General features: G+C 44.4%; 1 protein-coding gene across 2 annotated transcripts in view; it reads left to right on the top strand.

Annotated features, from left to right (window-relative positions):
• The window catches only part of LOC126184716 (set1/Ash2 histone methyltransferase complex subunit ASH2), a 187,009-nt gene that overhangs the window by 42,343 nt on the left and 130,149 nt on the right, over nucleotides 1-14,517 (top strand). For both annotated transcript variants that reach the window (XM_049927238.1, XM_049927239.1), the window contains exon 3: nucleotides 13,097-13,275. In XM_049927238.1, the coding sequence (XP_049783195.1) occupies nucleotides 13,097-13,275 (179 nt within the window). The remainder of the gene's footprint in view (nucleotides 1-13,096; nucleotides 13,276-14,517) is intronic.

The following is a 14,517-nucleotide window of genomic DNA, read 5'->3' as shown; positions in this document are numbered from 1 at the left end:
CCATTATGTATTTTGTTAGTTTTATATTAATGTACAATTAGTGGTTTAGTTACACACTACATTGTTTGATCTGGTTTATGCCTAATTACTTCCATTACTGACAACGAGAACACAACCATAACACGATTTCCCAGCAACTTCGCTCTGTGGAAGAGGGGTCAAAATAAGCGAACATGTATGTAGACTTACCATAAATACTCAATCGTTTCTGAAAAAATGATGGCCAAAGTTTTTGGAGTGTTTTCCACATACTTTAAATGCTGTTTACTTTGGGATATCTGCAGACAAAATGGTGGCTCAGTGATTAGTGTCGTGGCTCTTTAATTTTGCGCCCTGTGTTCAATACCCAATTATTAGTTTTATTTTTGTTTTCATTTGTATACCCATGTCTGAAGCAAGATTACTACACTAACGTTTTTCAGTGTGTATTTATATAACATAGTCCTTATTCGTCTACTAATTTTTAAGTCAGACAAATGAATTTCAACAAAAAAGAGAAAAGTATTTAAAGTGGTTTTCGGTGAAATTCCTGTAGTGTATCTTGATTCATAATCAATTACAAACACCAGTTTCCGGAAAAGTGACACGGTATGTGTGATTTGCTGCGAAATTATTGCCATAATGCAAGATCTTCACTAGTGTTAACGATGTTTCTTTCCCAAGTGAGATTCACATGAAGAAATGTCAATATGGCAAACCGGTCTTCGTGTGATGCTTGTGGTGTTTGGAATATCTGTGTTTCGTATGTTCCTACAATTGGTATCATCCAAGGGAATGCACCAAATCTTCCTGAAGAATAAACATATGATTGAGACATAAGAATTGATATGAAAATGAAATATCGGAATATGAATTTAAAAATAGTGTAACCCCTTACACACAAATAATATGTAATAAATGTGTGACACTTTTTGTGAAATCTAGTTATAGGTTTAAAATTAATATATAACTTACTTGTATCCCCTAATCTGACGAGAAATATTTGTGTAGTAACCTTCAATAGATATGGGTAGATACATGAAAACAATAAAAATAAACTAAATAAAAACAATAATCGGGTTCCGAACAAAAGGCGCAAAATTAAGAAACTATGACACTAGCCATTGAGCCACTATTTCGTCTGAGGATATCATGCAGTTAGAAGCATATAAAGTACTTCAAAATACCTTTAAAACTTTGACAATCATTTTTTTCGGAGATGGTAGTGTGTCTATGGATAACCTGAGATATGTTCACTTGTCCTGACTCCTCTTTCACTGGGCATAGTTCCTGAGAAATTGGGTGAGGGCACTTGCCGTGTTCTTGTGAAAGGCTGTAAGATAAATACCTGTGGTGTAATTATTAAGGTTGTTTCATTAGCAGAAGTAAGACAATAAATACTACTTTGTGTCCCATTAATTCTCAGCACCTGTTTGGATTCTGATATAGAATCCCATCATCAGAAAGAGTGAAAGGTCCTATGTCATTGTTGTGAGGGACGTGTGTGTGTGTGTGTGTGTGTGTGTGTGTGTGTGTGTGTGTGTGTGTGTTAAAGTTACAGAATTGTATGTAGTGAGTGATGTGGAGGATTCCCATCCGTAATCCCACACATTCTTTATCACCAGAATCGAATTGGTCCATGTTTTCAATTTCAATCACAGATACAAAACAAGTAACACTAGAATTTTAGGTGTAGTTTGTGCTGAACTACAGCAACTGATTATCAAAAATAAACTTGGAACACCCTAAGTCACTTTTTTATATATTATTTGTAACTTGTTTCAGTTATACAACCTTAAGACATTTTGGTCTGAAGGTGGGTTGCTGTAGACTGGTCACCAAGAATAAATAAAAAGAAAAAAAATCTTGTATTGGTTAAAGATTGGTTTTTGAAAGGAACATTGGTAGTCCAGAGTACATTGTCCAAAATATTTGACTGTTACAGAATTATTACTCTGTTGTTCTGTATATACTGATTTTCATTGACAAAGTACAAAATTATTCGCAGAAATTGATCATGTGTCTTAAAGATGAAATAGAATAACTGCAAATAGAAACTCCAATACTTGATAAGAATTAGAAAGAAGTGCATTACTAATTAAATGCAGTGACTACATAAAGGACCTCATCCTGTAATCTCATTGTAATGGACTATACTCATGAATCACGGACTTTGCTAGGAATAGGATGTCTTTCGTGCCTTGATATAGATGGCAATACCAGAGGTGCAAGAGGGGCATCTGATCCTAATTTTTGGTTCCTGAAGACAGGGGGCAGCATTTTCAGTGGCAACAGTTGACTAATTTACTGATTTGGCCTTGTAACATTAGCCAACATGGCATTACTATTTTGGTACTGCAACCAGCTGATAGCTGGAAGAATCTGCAGCTCTCCTGTGTGTTTTATGTAAAGAAGCATTTATTATTTGCTTACTACAGTACACAGCAAAATTGTATGCACAGTCTGTCAGAAATCCTAAGAAGAGTTTAGGCGTATTACTCACTTGTAATTTTGGCGGGTTGTCTGTAAGACAATCTGGGCAGAGTCAGATTCACAGCAATCTCCTATTAGTGCAAAGAGTAATTGATAAGCAGTGTTCAGGTCACAGTGATGTCAGTAATGGTGTTCAGAACTTCAGGCAGATGGAGCACGGTGAGAATAGAAGACTAAGTGTCATTAGCTGACTTACGCTGGCCTTATATGCAGCCCCAGCACATCATGTGGTACCACCAGTGTGGCTTGTAGATCACATGAAGATTGGCAGCAATTTCTTGGCTATGCCCCGATAGTGTGGAGACTGAAGCCAAGCTGGAGGCACCCTCCATGTTGTCAGCAACGTCAAAAATGGGCTTCACATCAGCTGACTGCATACCTGCGTCGGTGGTGTGCTCTCTGTTCAGATGTAAAATAGTCTCTCATTTATATCTCTGGACAAGACTAATAAGGATGATAATTTTATCAGAAAAACAAAAATGATTTGAGCATGGTGCAAGATATGAGATGCACGAAATATCCTCAGGCATCGAGAATAGTGTAATATTCTTCTTCCAAAGAAGGCAGGTAGACAGAACCAGAGGGTGTTGAAGCCTTTGGAAGCAAATATTTTCAGCCGAGCTCCTTGAGCTAACAGACGGTGACCAGAGTAGCGGTGGTTTTCACTCAGACGTGTCTGGATTTTGAGTTCAATGGATTGAGTAGCCGTTCAGGACTGTGTTAGTATTTGGTTCACCCCAAGTATTTGATTTCCTCAGTACCACTCATATGGGGGAGGGTTTCCCCTATCGGCCCCACGGGATTTTTACTATTATTATTATTGTCATTATGTCATCAGCAAATCCGATATGGTGCTTTATGTGCGCAGCATTGTTGCAATACAGACGTTCAAATTATCCGATTTCTGTAATTTCATTTCGAAACCAGATCGTTCTAATCGGATGCAGCCAGTCAATAACTTAGAACTACTTAAACCTAGCTAACCCAATGACATCACCCCCCAGGGGGTCCACAACTCTTTTGTGGATACGTGCGTAGCGAGCACGGGACCCCGAGCTAATGTGGCCTTCCTTCCTTTCCGGGCTGCATACCTTCCCATTCCGCATCCTTCCCCATCCCTATCTTCGCCCCTCCTCCCCTCACCTCTGGCTCTTTCCTTCCCTTTCTCCCCATCTGGGAGTATGGTTTGTGCCTACGTCCGGAGACGGACGCTCGTAAATGTACTGCATTCTTTGCCTTCCTTGCTTTTATGTCTTCTTCCTTCCTTTGTCCTTCTCTGTCTTCTTCCTTCCTTTGTCCTTCTCTTTTCCTTACCTCTTCGCTTTCCCTTTTCTCCGCTGCGGCGTTTGAGACCTCTCTTCCTTCCTTTCCCTTTCTCTTTCTTCCTCCCTGAGCGTGTCTGAAGGCCGACCCACGCCCTTTGTGCGTAGCCGGTGACGGGGTAACGCGTAATTCCCCGCCCCGGGTAGACAGGTAGGACACGTACGTACCCCCTGGTAACGGCCAGGCCCAGGGAGGGGTGATTACCCGAGCTGATACCTTCCGAAAATGCCGATTGGTCCCTCCGCCCGTTTGTCGGGAGGTGTGACCTGAGGTGTGAACAATCACCTAAGGCGGGAGTGCCCTCAGAGAGGGCCCCCACAAGGGAGGAGCGCGCCATCGGAGACGCCGGTAATCATGGGGGATTCTTCCGCAATGGTTTCCTCACGTTCCACTAAGTCTGCTCACAAACGTAAGTATACTGAGTCTCAGCCACAGACGATTCTTCCATTGTTGCCACAGTTCCTTGTTGTTTCTCGGTCTGATGAAGGTCACAACTTCTCCACGGTCAACCCTTTCATTATTCAGAAAGGTGTCGACGCAATAGCAGGTCCTGTAAAGTCTTGTTCCAGATTACGGAATGGCACCCTGTTATTAGAAACACACAGTGCCCTCCAGGCACAAAAATTGCTGCGTACTTCTCTGCTCCACACCTTCCCTGTCCGGGTGGAACAGCACCGTACCTTAAATTCCTCGCGTGGAGTCGTTTATACACGCTCCCTCGATGGATTGTCTGACGAAGAAATTCAGCACTATCTGTCTGACCAGGGCGTAACGGCAGTTCATAGAGTAATGAAACGGGTTGACACCAACATCATTCCAACCCGCACTGTCTTCTTGACATTTGACACAGTTCAACTCCCATCGAAAATCAAAGCAGGCTATGAGATAATTTCCGTTCGCCCTTACGTCCCAAACCCTATGCGTTGCTATCGATGTCAGCGGTTCAATCACACCAGCCAGTCCTGTTCCAATCCAGCCAAATGTGTTACGTGTGGCAAGGATGCCCATGAGGGTGCTTGTCCACCTCCATCCCCTCGCTGCATCAACTGTATGGGTGACCACGCTGCTTCCTCTCGAGATTGCCCCGTTTTTAAGGACGAGAAGCTCATCCAGGAAATAAGAGTGAAGGAAGAGGTGTCGACCTTTGCTGCTCGAAAATTATTCGCCAGTCGCAAGCCCACCGTGCCTCAGACAGGAAAATACAGCACTGTCCTTGCTTCTCCTCGGCCAACAAAGGAGGCGGCCACGCAGACTTGCGACCTCACCTTTAGTACCACGGTCGTCAGATTGGCCAGCGCAAAGATCGCTCGTTCAACCTCACCACTTTCGCCTGCCCACTCTATGGCTCACCCTTCGTCGGGTTCTGCTACATCTCGAGCCCAAAAGTCGGACGCCAAGTCTTCGAAAAAAGAGCATACTCGTGAAGAGTTTTTACGTACCGCAACTTCACAACCATCGGTTCCTTCTTCATGTAAACCACATTCTTCCAAGAAGGCTACAAAGAAACCCAGTTCCTCTCCTTCTCCGCCAAGGCGTGCCCCCTCTACAGCACCACCTGGCGGAAATCGCCCTCGGCCATCTTCTGTGTCGCCGAGGCGCACTGCTGGTGGCCGGTCAACCGGCCGATCGCTGGTGGCAGGGACTGCTCCTGACCAACCTATGGATCAGGATCTTCTGCCTTCGGCTGAATGCCATTCCATGCTGTCGGTTGCTAGCTCCGAGCAGTCTTTGAGTTGACAGCAACTTTGGTCACATTCCTCCATTTTCTTTTCACCCCATGTCCATTATCCACTGGAATATCCGCGGCATTCGAGCCAATCGGGATGAATTGTCGGTCCTCTTACGCTCCTACTCGCCGGTCATCTTCTGTCTTCAGGAAACAAAGCTGCGTCCCCATGACCGCTTTGTTCTCCCTCACTTTCAGTCCGTCCGATATGACCTCCCCTCTGTTGAAGGCACTCCAGCCCATGGAGGACTCATGATTCTTCTCCATGATACTCTCCATTATCACCCAATCCACTTAAACACTTCCTTCCAAGCTGTCGCTGTCCGTCTTTCCCTTTCTGGATACACGTTCTCTCTTTGTACTGTATACATTCCATCATCCACACCAATGGCACGAGCTGATCTCCTTCATCTTCTTGGTCAGCTTCCACCCCCCTATTTGCTGGTTGGGGACTTCAATGCCCACCGTTCAATCCCGTCTCCGGCCATCCTGATTTAGGTTTTCCGTGATTTCCCTAAATCGGTTCAGGCAAATGCCGGGATGGTTCCTTTGAAAGGGCACGGCCGATTTCCTTCCCGATCCTTCCCTCCCCCGAGCTTGCGCTCCGTCTCTAATGACCTCGTTGTCGACGGGACGTTAAACACTAATCTCCTCCTCCTCCTCTCAATGCCCACCACCCGCTTTGGGGATCTCCTCATCCTTGTCCACGTGGCTCTCTATTGCTAGACGTCTTCCACCAAGCGGATCTAGTTTGCCTCAACACTGGGGTCCCCACATTTTTGTCTGCCTCCACGACAAATTTATCTCATTTGGACCTTGCGGTCAGTACTGTTCCCCTAGCTCGGCGCTTCGAATGGTTCGCCCTTGATGATACACACTCGAGTGACCACTTTCCATGTGTCCTTAGACTGCAGTCTCCACTGCCATATATGCGCTCGCGACGCTGGAAATTTGCCCAAGCCGATTGGACACTTTTTTCGTCTCTCGCGACATTCGATGACCGTCGCTTTCCCAGCGTCGACGATGAGGTCACACATATTACCGACGTTATTCTTACAGCTGCGGAACGTTCAATACCACGCACCTCCGAATTGCCCCGGCGCCCCCCAGTTCCTTGGTGGAACGAGGCATGCCGTGACGCACTACGTGAGCGGCGACGTGCTCTACGCAATTTCCGTCACCATCCTACTTTGGCCAACTGTATCCGCTATAAGCAGCTCCGTGCGCGATGCCGTCGCGTCATCCGCGATAGCAAGAAGGCAAGCTGGAAATTCTTTATTAGCTCATTTAACACCTTCACTCCCTCCTCGGAAGTTTGGAGTCGGCTTCGACGGTTCTCAGGCGCGCCTAGTTTCTCCCCGGTCTCTGGGCTCACTGTCGCGCATGATACCTTAGTGGACCCCGTCGCAATTTGTAACTCATTGGGTCAGCACTTTGCTGAGATTTCGAGCTCTTCAAATTACCCGCCAGCGTTTCTCCCGAAGAAACGTGCAGCAGAAGTGCGACATCTTGCTTTCTCCTCTCCAAATCACGAAAGCTACAATACTGTTTTCTCCATGCGGGAACTCCAACATGCCCTCTCTTCTTCTCGCTCCTCCGCCCCAGGACCGGATGGAATCCATGTCCAGATGTTGCTGCATTTATCAACCCATAGTCTGCGTTACCTCCTTCGCCTTTATAATCGAATTTGGACCGACAGTACCTTTCCCAGACGGTGGCGGGAAGCTATTGTCGTTCCCGTTCCGAAACCTGGAAAGGACAAACATCTCCCCTCTAGCTATCGTCCCATTTCTCTCATGAGTAGTGTCTGTAAGGTTTTGGAGCGTATGGTGAATTACCGTTTAGCTTGGTGGCTGGAATCCCGCAGTCTTTTAACACCTGCCCAATGCGGATTCCGAAAGCATCATTCTGCAGTTGACCATCTTGTTGCTCTCTCCACTTACATCATGAACAATTTTCTCCGGAAACGCCAAACGGTAGCAATATTTTTTGATCTGGAGAGAGCATACGATACCTGTTGGAGGACAGGCATCCTCCGCACACTGTTCTCTTGGGGCTTTCGAGGCCGGCTGCCCCTTTTTCTTCGCGAATTTATGGCAGAGCGCACATTTAGGGTGCGGGTGAACACTACTCTCTCCCGTACTTTCTCCCAAGAAAACGGGGTACCCCAGGGTTCCGTGCTGAGTGTTGTACTGTTTGCCATCGCCATAAATCCAATTATGGATTGTCTCCCTCATGATGTCTCGGGCTCCCTCTTTGTGGACGATTTTGCGATCTACTACAGCGCTCAACGGACCAGCCTTCTTGAACGACGTCTTCAAGGATGTCTCGATCGCCTCCACTCGTGGAGCATCGAAACTGGCTTCCGTTTCTCACCCAGTAAGACCGTTTGTGTCAATTTTTGGCGACGTAAGGAGTTTCTTCCGCCCTCCTTACATCTAGGTCCTGTCAACCTTCCGTTTTCAGACGTCGCTAAATTCTTGGGTCTTATGTTTGACAGAAAACTATGCTGGTTCTCCCACGTTTCCTATCTTTCGGCTCGCTGTCTGCGATCGCTTAACACCCTCCGTGTCCTGAATGGTACCTCCTGGGGAGCGGACAGAGTGGTCCTTCTCCGCCTCTATCGCGCCTTAGTGCGCTCGAAATTGGATTATGGAAGCATAGTCTACTCCTCTGCTCGGCCGTCTATTCTTCGGCGTCTAGATTCTATCCACCACCGTGGATTACGTTTAGTGTCTGGAGCTTTTTACACTAGCCCTGTGGAAAGCCTTTATGCTGAGACTGCTGAACCTCCGCTGTCCAATCGGCGAGCAGTCCTCCTGAGTCGTTATGCTAGCCATCTGTCTTCCATGCCTGCTAATCCAGCCCACGACCTTTTTTTCGACGCCTCCTTTGATGTAGGGTATGCAGGCCGCTCCTCCTCCCTACTACCCCCGGGAGTCCGCTTCCGTCAACTGCTCCATTCTCTTTCCTTCCGCTTTCCTAAAACCTTCTTGACAACTTGGGGTACAGCACCGCCTTGGCTCCGTCCCCGGATCTGCCTGCTCCGTGACCTTTGTCAATTTCCCAAGGATGGTACCCCTACACTTATTTATCGTCGGGCATTTGCTGCTCTATGTGCACAAATGACGGACGCCACATTTATTTACACCGACGGCTCGAAAACATCGTTAGGTGTAGGGAGTGCCTATATTGTTGGCGACACCCCAAATCGCTTTCGGCTTCCCGACCAATGTTCGGTTTATACTGCGGAGCTTTACGCTGTTCTCCAGGCTGTCCACTACATCCGCCGCCATCAGCGGATACAGTACGTTATCTGCTCAGATTCTCTCAGCTCTCTCCTCAGTCTCCAAGCTCTTTACCCTGTGCACCCTCTGGTCCACCGGATTCAGGACTGTCTGCGCTTGCTCCACCTGGGGGGCGTCTCGGTGGCGTTCCTCTGGCTCCCGGGACACGCTGGTATCTGTGGGAATGAGGCGGCCGATATAGCGGCCAAGGCTGCAGTCTCTCTTCCTCGGCCAGCTATTCAGTCGCTTCCCTTCACCGATATACGGAGCGGTTTATGTCGCCAAGTTGCTCATTTATGGCAGGCGCATTGGTCGGCACTTCCCCGTAATAAATTGCGGGAAGTGAAAGCCCTTCCTTGCGCTTGGACCTCTTCTTCCCGAACGCGTCGTCGGGAGGAGGTAATTTTAGCTAGACTCCGGATACGGCACTGTCGTTTTAGCCATCGACATCTTTTAAGCGGCGATCCTCCCCCACTCTGTCCCCACTGCTCTCAGCTGTGGACGGTAAGACACCTTTTAATTGAATGCCCCTATTTTAATCCGTTACGCTCCCGTCTACAGCTATCGCCTGATTTATCGTCGATTTTAGCAGATGACACGCGCTCAGCCGACCGCGTTCTCCAGTTTATTAGTGACAGTGCAATGACGTCAGTCATTTGAAGCTTTTTTTGGGGACAACCACCCCCTTTCTGTAGCAGATTTTTAAGCGTTCTTCTATTTTTAGTTTCTCCAATTTTCTGACTTTGTTCCCATTGCTGCTGGTTTTCAATTTCGGTTTTTTACTGTCTTAAGTCGCGGGCTGGGCGCTAATGACCATAGAAGTTTTGCGCCCTAAAACCACAAACCACAAACAAAAAAAAAAAAAAAAAAAAAGAAAAAAAAACCCAATGACATCAGACACATCCATGCCCGAGACAGGATTCGAACCTGTGACTGTAGTGGTCGCGCGGTTCCAGACGGTAGCGCCTAGAACCGCTCGGTCACCCACCCCGGCCAGCATACTTGTATACTGACCATTCGTTATTTGACTAAATATGAACTACAATCTGATTCGCATATACAGGGTGTTACAAAAAGGTACGGCCAAACTTTCAGGAAACATTCCTCACACACAAAGAAAGAAAATATGTTATGTGGACATGTCCGGAAACGCTTACTTTCCATGTTAGAGCTCATTTTATTACTTCTCTTCAAATCACATTAACAATGGAATGGAAACACACAGCAACAGAACGTAGCAGCGTGACTTCAAACACTTTGTTACAGGAAATGTTCAAAATGTCCTCCGTTAGCGAGGATACACGCATCCACCCTCCGTCGCATGGAATCCCTGATGTGCTGATGCAGCCCTGGAGAATGGCGTATTGTATCACAGCCGTCCACAATACGAGCACGAAGATTCTCTACATTTGGTACCGGGGTTGCGGGGTTCAAATGCCCCCATAAGTGAAAGTCAAGAGGGTTGAGGTCAGGAGAGCGTGGAGGCCATGGTATTAGTCCACCTCTACCAATCCATCGGTCACCGAATCTGTTGTTGGGAAGCGTATGAACACTTCGACTGAAATGTGTAAGAGCTCCATCGCGCATGAACCACATGTTGTGTCGTACTTGTAAAGGCACATGTTCTAGCAGCACAGGTAGAGTATCCTGTATGAAATCATGATAACGTGCTCCATTGAGCGTAGGAGGAGGAAACTAAAATGAGCTCTAACATGGAAATTAAGTATTTCCGGACACATGTCCACGTAACATCTTTTCTTCATTTATGTGTGAGGAATGTTTCCTGAAAGTTTGGCCCTACCTTTTTGTAACACCCTGTATATGACATGGGTTAGTGCCGGCACAAAGCAATGACTAAGGGTTGGATGCCATTGAAGTCCCGTTACATTGGTGTCAAGAAAAACGTTCGCAAATCATCTCTATTGCCTCAAAAAACAATTGCATCTTAAATATCGAAGGACCGACTTCCACACTGTCACAGCGCGTTGAAATACAGAAACGACGGCAGATGAAAATTTGTGACCGACTGGGCTTCGAACCTGGACCTCCTGCTTACTAGACAGACTACACTATTATTTTTTTCAGCACCAGGTAGGCGGAGGCAATGAGGGCAAGGGTCGAAGAGCCGAGGCCTGGCCTCAATGCCTCCCCCATACCTGTCTCTGAGCAGCTGCATTATTCCCATGTATTCCGTGTTTGCACCCATATATACCTTTAAATTGTGAAACAAAATTGAAGTAGTAATTAAGGTAAAATAAATTACAGATTGCCGCTTCCAATCGCGTGCGTTCCTTGTAGAACATAACTTATAACAGTGAACAGGGTGACGGAAAAATAAATAACAAACATTCATTCAGAAATATATTCACAATTTGAATTACAGCTAACCAGTGCGCAACTATTGCACTATTATTGGATGAAGTTTCCACATTCTGTCATTAGTATCTATTTTTGCGTTGTCACACAATTGAATGAATCGCATAATTGTTTCAAACCTGTCTCTTCTCATCGTGCTGTGGACTATTTCATTTCTCATGTCCAATCCAGAATCCCAGTAATTTCTTCTGGTAGGTAAAGGACTTTAGCCAGAAAGAATTAGAATTCCTAGAAAACCTTTATCTCTTCATATGTTATTTTTGGATCTGAGCAGTTCTTGAACAAAGCGTACTTCGTCGATTCAGTGAAAAGAAATTCAATTACTTCGTCGTTCCAAAATAATTCGAAGCGCTGAACTGGAGACAAGTTTCTGTATTAACTGTAATCACTCTCAGGAAATACAGAACTAACACTACGCAGATCGTCTTTTTTCCAATCTCTGATTACAGTTTTTAAGATCTGTGACTTTTCCTGTTCATCTAGTTTATCATTAGGACAGAAATTAATCTCAGGTTCACTACCTAACATGTTTTTACTTGCTAAAACCACTTCTGCACCAGCCTGGAGTTGCCTTGGTCCAAGATTATCGACATTTCTTCCCCCAAAATCTTCATCCGAATCCACTTTAGCTTCAGGAGGTTCAATAAATATATCTGTTGCATCTTCTTCCTCCCCTTCAAAATAGCCAGGATCTCATGGAGAGATGGACCTCTAAAGAGAAAGAATCGTTATTTTCACTGTTTTGCCTAGCATGACATATATGCAACACAAAATTAAAACTGTATTTGGAGCCACAAAAATAAGAATTGCATTTTGTAGATAACCATTAACATAAATATCAGTACTTTAACATTATAATCAACCATAATTTAAACAAATTGTATTATAATTTGCAGTAAATAAAAATCATACTTACCTCTTATTCCAAGACATAATCTCACTCACAAAAGCACCAGTCACTGACAATGTTTGCAACTGATTGAAACCTACCTAAACACGAACAACAAAGCCTCCTTATCTGAAAGCCATACAACACTCCAAACAAAGGCATTGTTGCCAACGAGAGAAAACAATGACAGGCTGTTCCGTGACATATGTGTTACGCTAGGCAGAAATGGGTTAAGGTAGTTGTATTGTAGCCTTGTTCAGAAGTGAACTCTGACAGTGAATAGTTCAGACAAGGAGAGAATAGAAACTTTCGAAATTTGGTGCTGCAGGAGAATGCTTAAAATTACATGAATAGATCAAGTAGTTAATGAGGAGATACTGAATGAAATTGGAGAAAAAAGAAATGTATGGCACAACTAGACCAAAAGGAGGTGTTGCTTGATACAACACATTCTGAGACTTCAAGTAATAGTCAATTTGTTTGGGGGGTAGGGGTTAAAGGAGCAGCTACAGGAAGACCGAGGTTTGTCTACAGAAAGCAAGTTCAAATGGGTGAGGTAGCTGTAGTAATGTGGAGATGAAGAGACTTGCACAGGATAGAGTTGGATCGAACCAATTTGTGTGTGGAAACCACAACAGCTGGCTGGACGAAGTTACCCAAGTTAAACAGTGTAATATCCCAAGATTTACAGTGGGAAAATTTTCTGTAAACCATGTGTGGAGTGCACTTTTGATGACTGCATTTGTATTTCACGGAGCATGTGATAGAGCCATATGGTAGTTGTATATGGAGCCAATCTATATATAAGCTAATGTTTTTGATAGAGGCAAAATGTTGCTACTTCCTTTACATAGAATGTTTGGTGTTTGTGTCACTTTTTTCACACTTGACTAGAAGCATGATGACACAATAGTACTGGCAAACTGAAGTTTCAAAACTTTTACTGCAAAGTGTTTTATAATTTTTAAAATCATTGACATGCATATATTATTATAACAATTAATTATTAAAAATTATTTGCAGTGGCAAGGATCGTAATTTGAATATTGTCGAACTTCTGTGCGCAAGCTGCATGAGATGGTTTCATGAATCGTGCATCGGTTATCAACTTGGTAAACTTGTGCCATTCATGGTCAATTACTACTTTGTATGCAAGAATTGCTCACCTACAGGCCTGGAAAGTTTTAAGAAGAACCAAGCAGGTAAGTTGTAAGTTCTAAACTAAATCAGTGTATTGTTTATTACAAGTATGCAGGCAGGTCAGTGATGTGTTTTTATTTCTGTGGAAATCATGGCCATTCCAGTTTGGAGAGTGACTGTTGTGTCATTGTATTTGACTGTTGTGTCATTGTACCGGGTGATCAAAAAGCCAGTATAAATTTGAAAACTTAATAAACCACGGAATAATGTAGATAGAGAGGTAAAAATTGACACACATGCTTGGAATGACATCGTGTTTTATTAGAACAAAAAAAAAACAAAGTTCACAAAATGTCCGACAGATGGCGCTGGACAGCAAAACGTCAGTAACTGCTATCGTGACGGGTGAGAGGTACGCCAATATGTTACAGTATCACATCATCCCCAGCCTGGCCGATAAACACCTGCTGAAACGTATGATGTTTATGCAGGATGGCACTCCAACCCATATTGCTAGACGCGTGAAAGATCTCGTGTGCACATCATTTGGTGATGATCGTATGCTCAGCCGCCACTTTCGTCATGCTTGGCCTCCCAGGTCCCCAGACCTCAGTCCGTGTGATTATTGGCTTTGTGGTTACCTGAAGTCGCAAGTGTATCGTGATCGACCGATATCTCTAGGGATGCTGAAAGACAACGTCCGACGCCAATGCCTCACCGTAACTCCAGACATGCTTTACAGTGCTGTTCACAACATTATTCCTCGACTACAGCTATTGTTGAGGAATGATGGTGGACATACTGAGCATTTCCTGTAAAGAACATCATCTTTGCTTTGTCTTACATTGTTATGCTAATTATTGCTATTCTGATCAGATGAAGTGCCATCTGTCGGACATTTTTGAACTTCTGTATTTTTTTTTTTTTTTTTTTTTTTTTTTTTTTTGTTCTAATAAAACTCCATGTCATTCCAAGCATGTGTGTCAAATTGTACGTCTCTATCTACATTATTCTGTGATTTATTCAGTTTTCAAATTTATACTGATTTTTGATCACCCGGTATTTGATTATCTTTATTGTAGAGGTTTTGTCTTAAAATTACTAAATCTCACAGATGAGTTTGAGGCAAGGTCTCAGTAAGCCAATCAAATTATTGATAAAAGATAATTTTTTGTGGTGACATGTGTTTCAATAAGACCTCCACATCGTGTTTCCAATTGAAGAGGCATTAGATCATTGTCATTGTTGTTGTCATTACTATAACTTGACAATTCAAGACCAATACCTAAACACACCCAAAACAA

Source organism: Schistocerca cancellata, chromosome 4 (genome assembly GCF_023864275.1).
Source record: "Schistocerca cancellata isolate TAMUIC-IGC-003103 chromosome 4, iqSchCanc2.1, whole genome shotgun sequence".
Lineage (NCBI taxonomy): Eukaryota > Metazoa > Arthropoda > Insecta > Orthoptera > Acrididae > Schistocerca > Schistocerca cancellata.
Note: the sequence above shows the minus strand (reverse complement) of the source record. Positions and strands in the feature narration are given on the sequence as shown.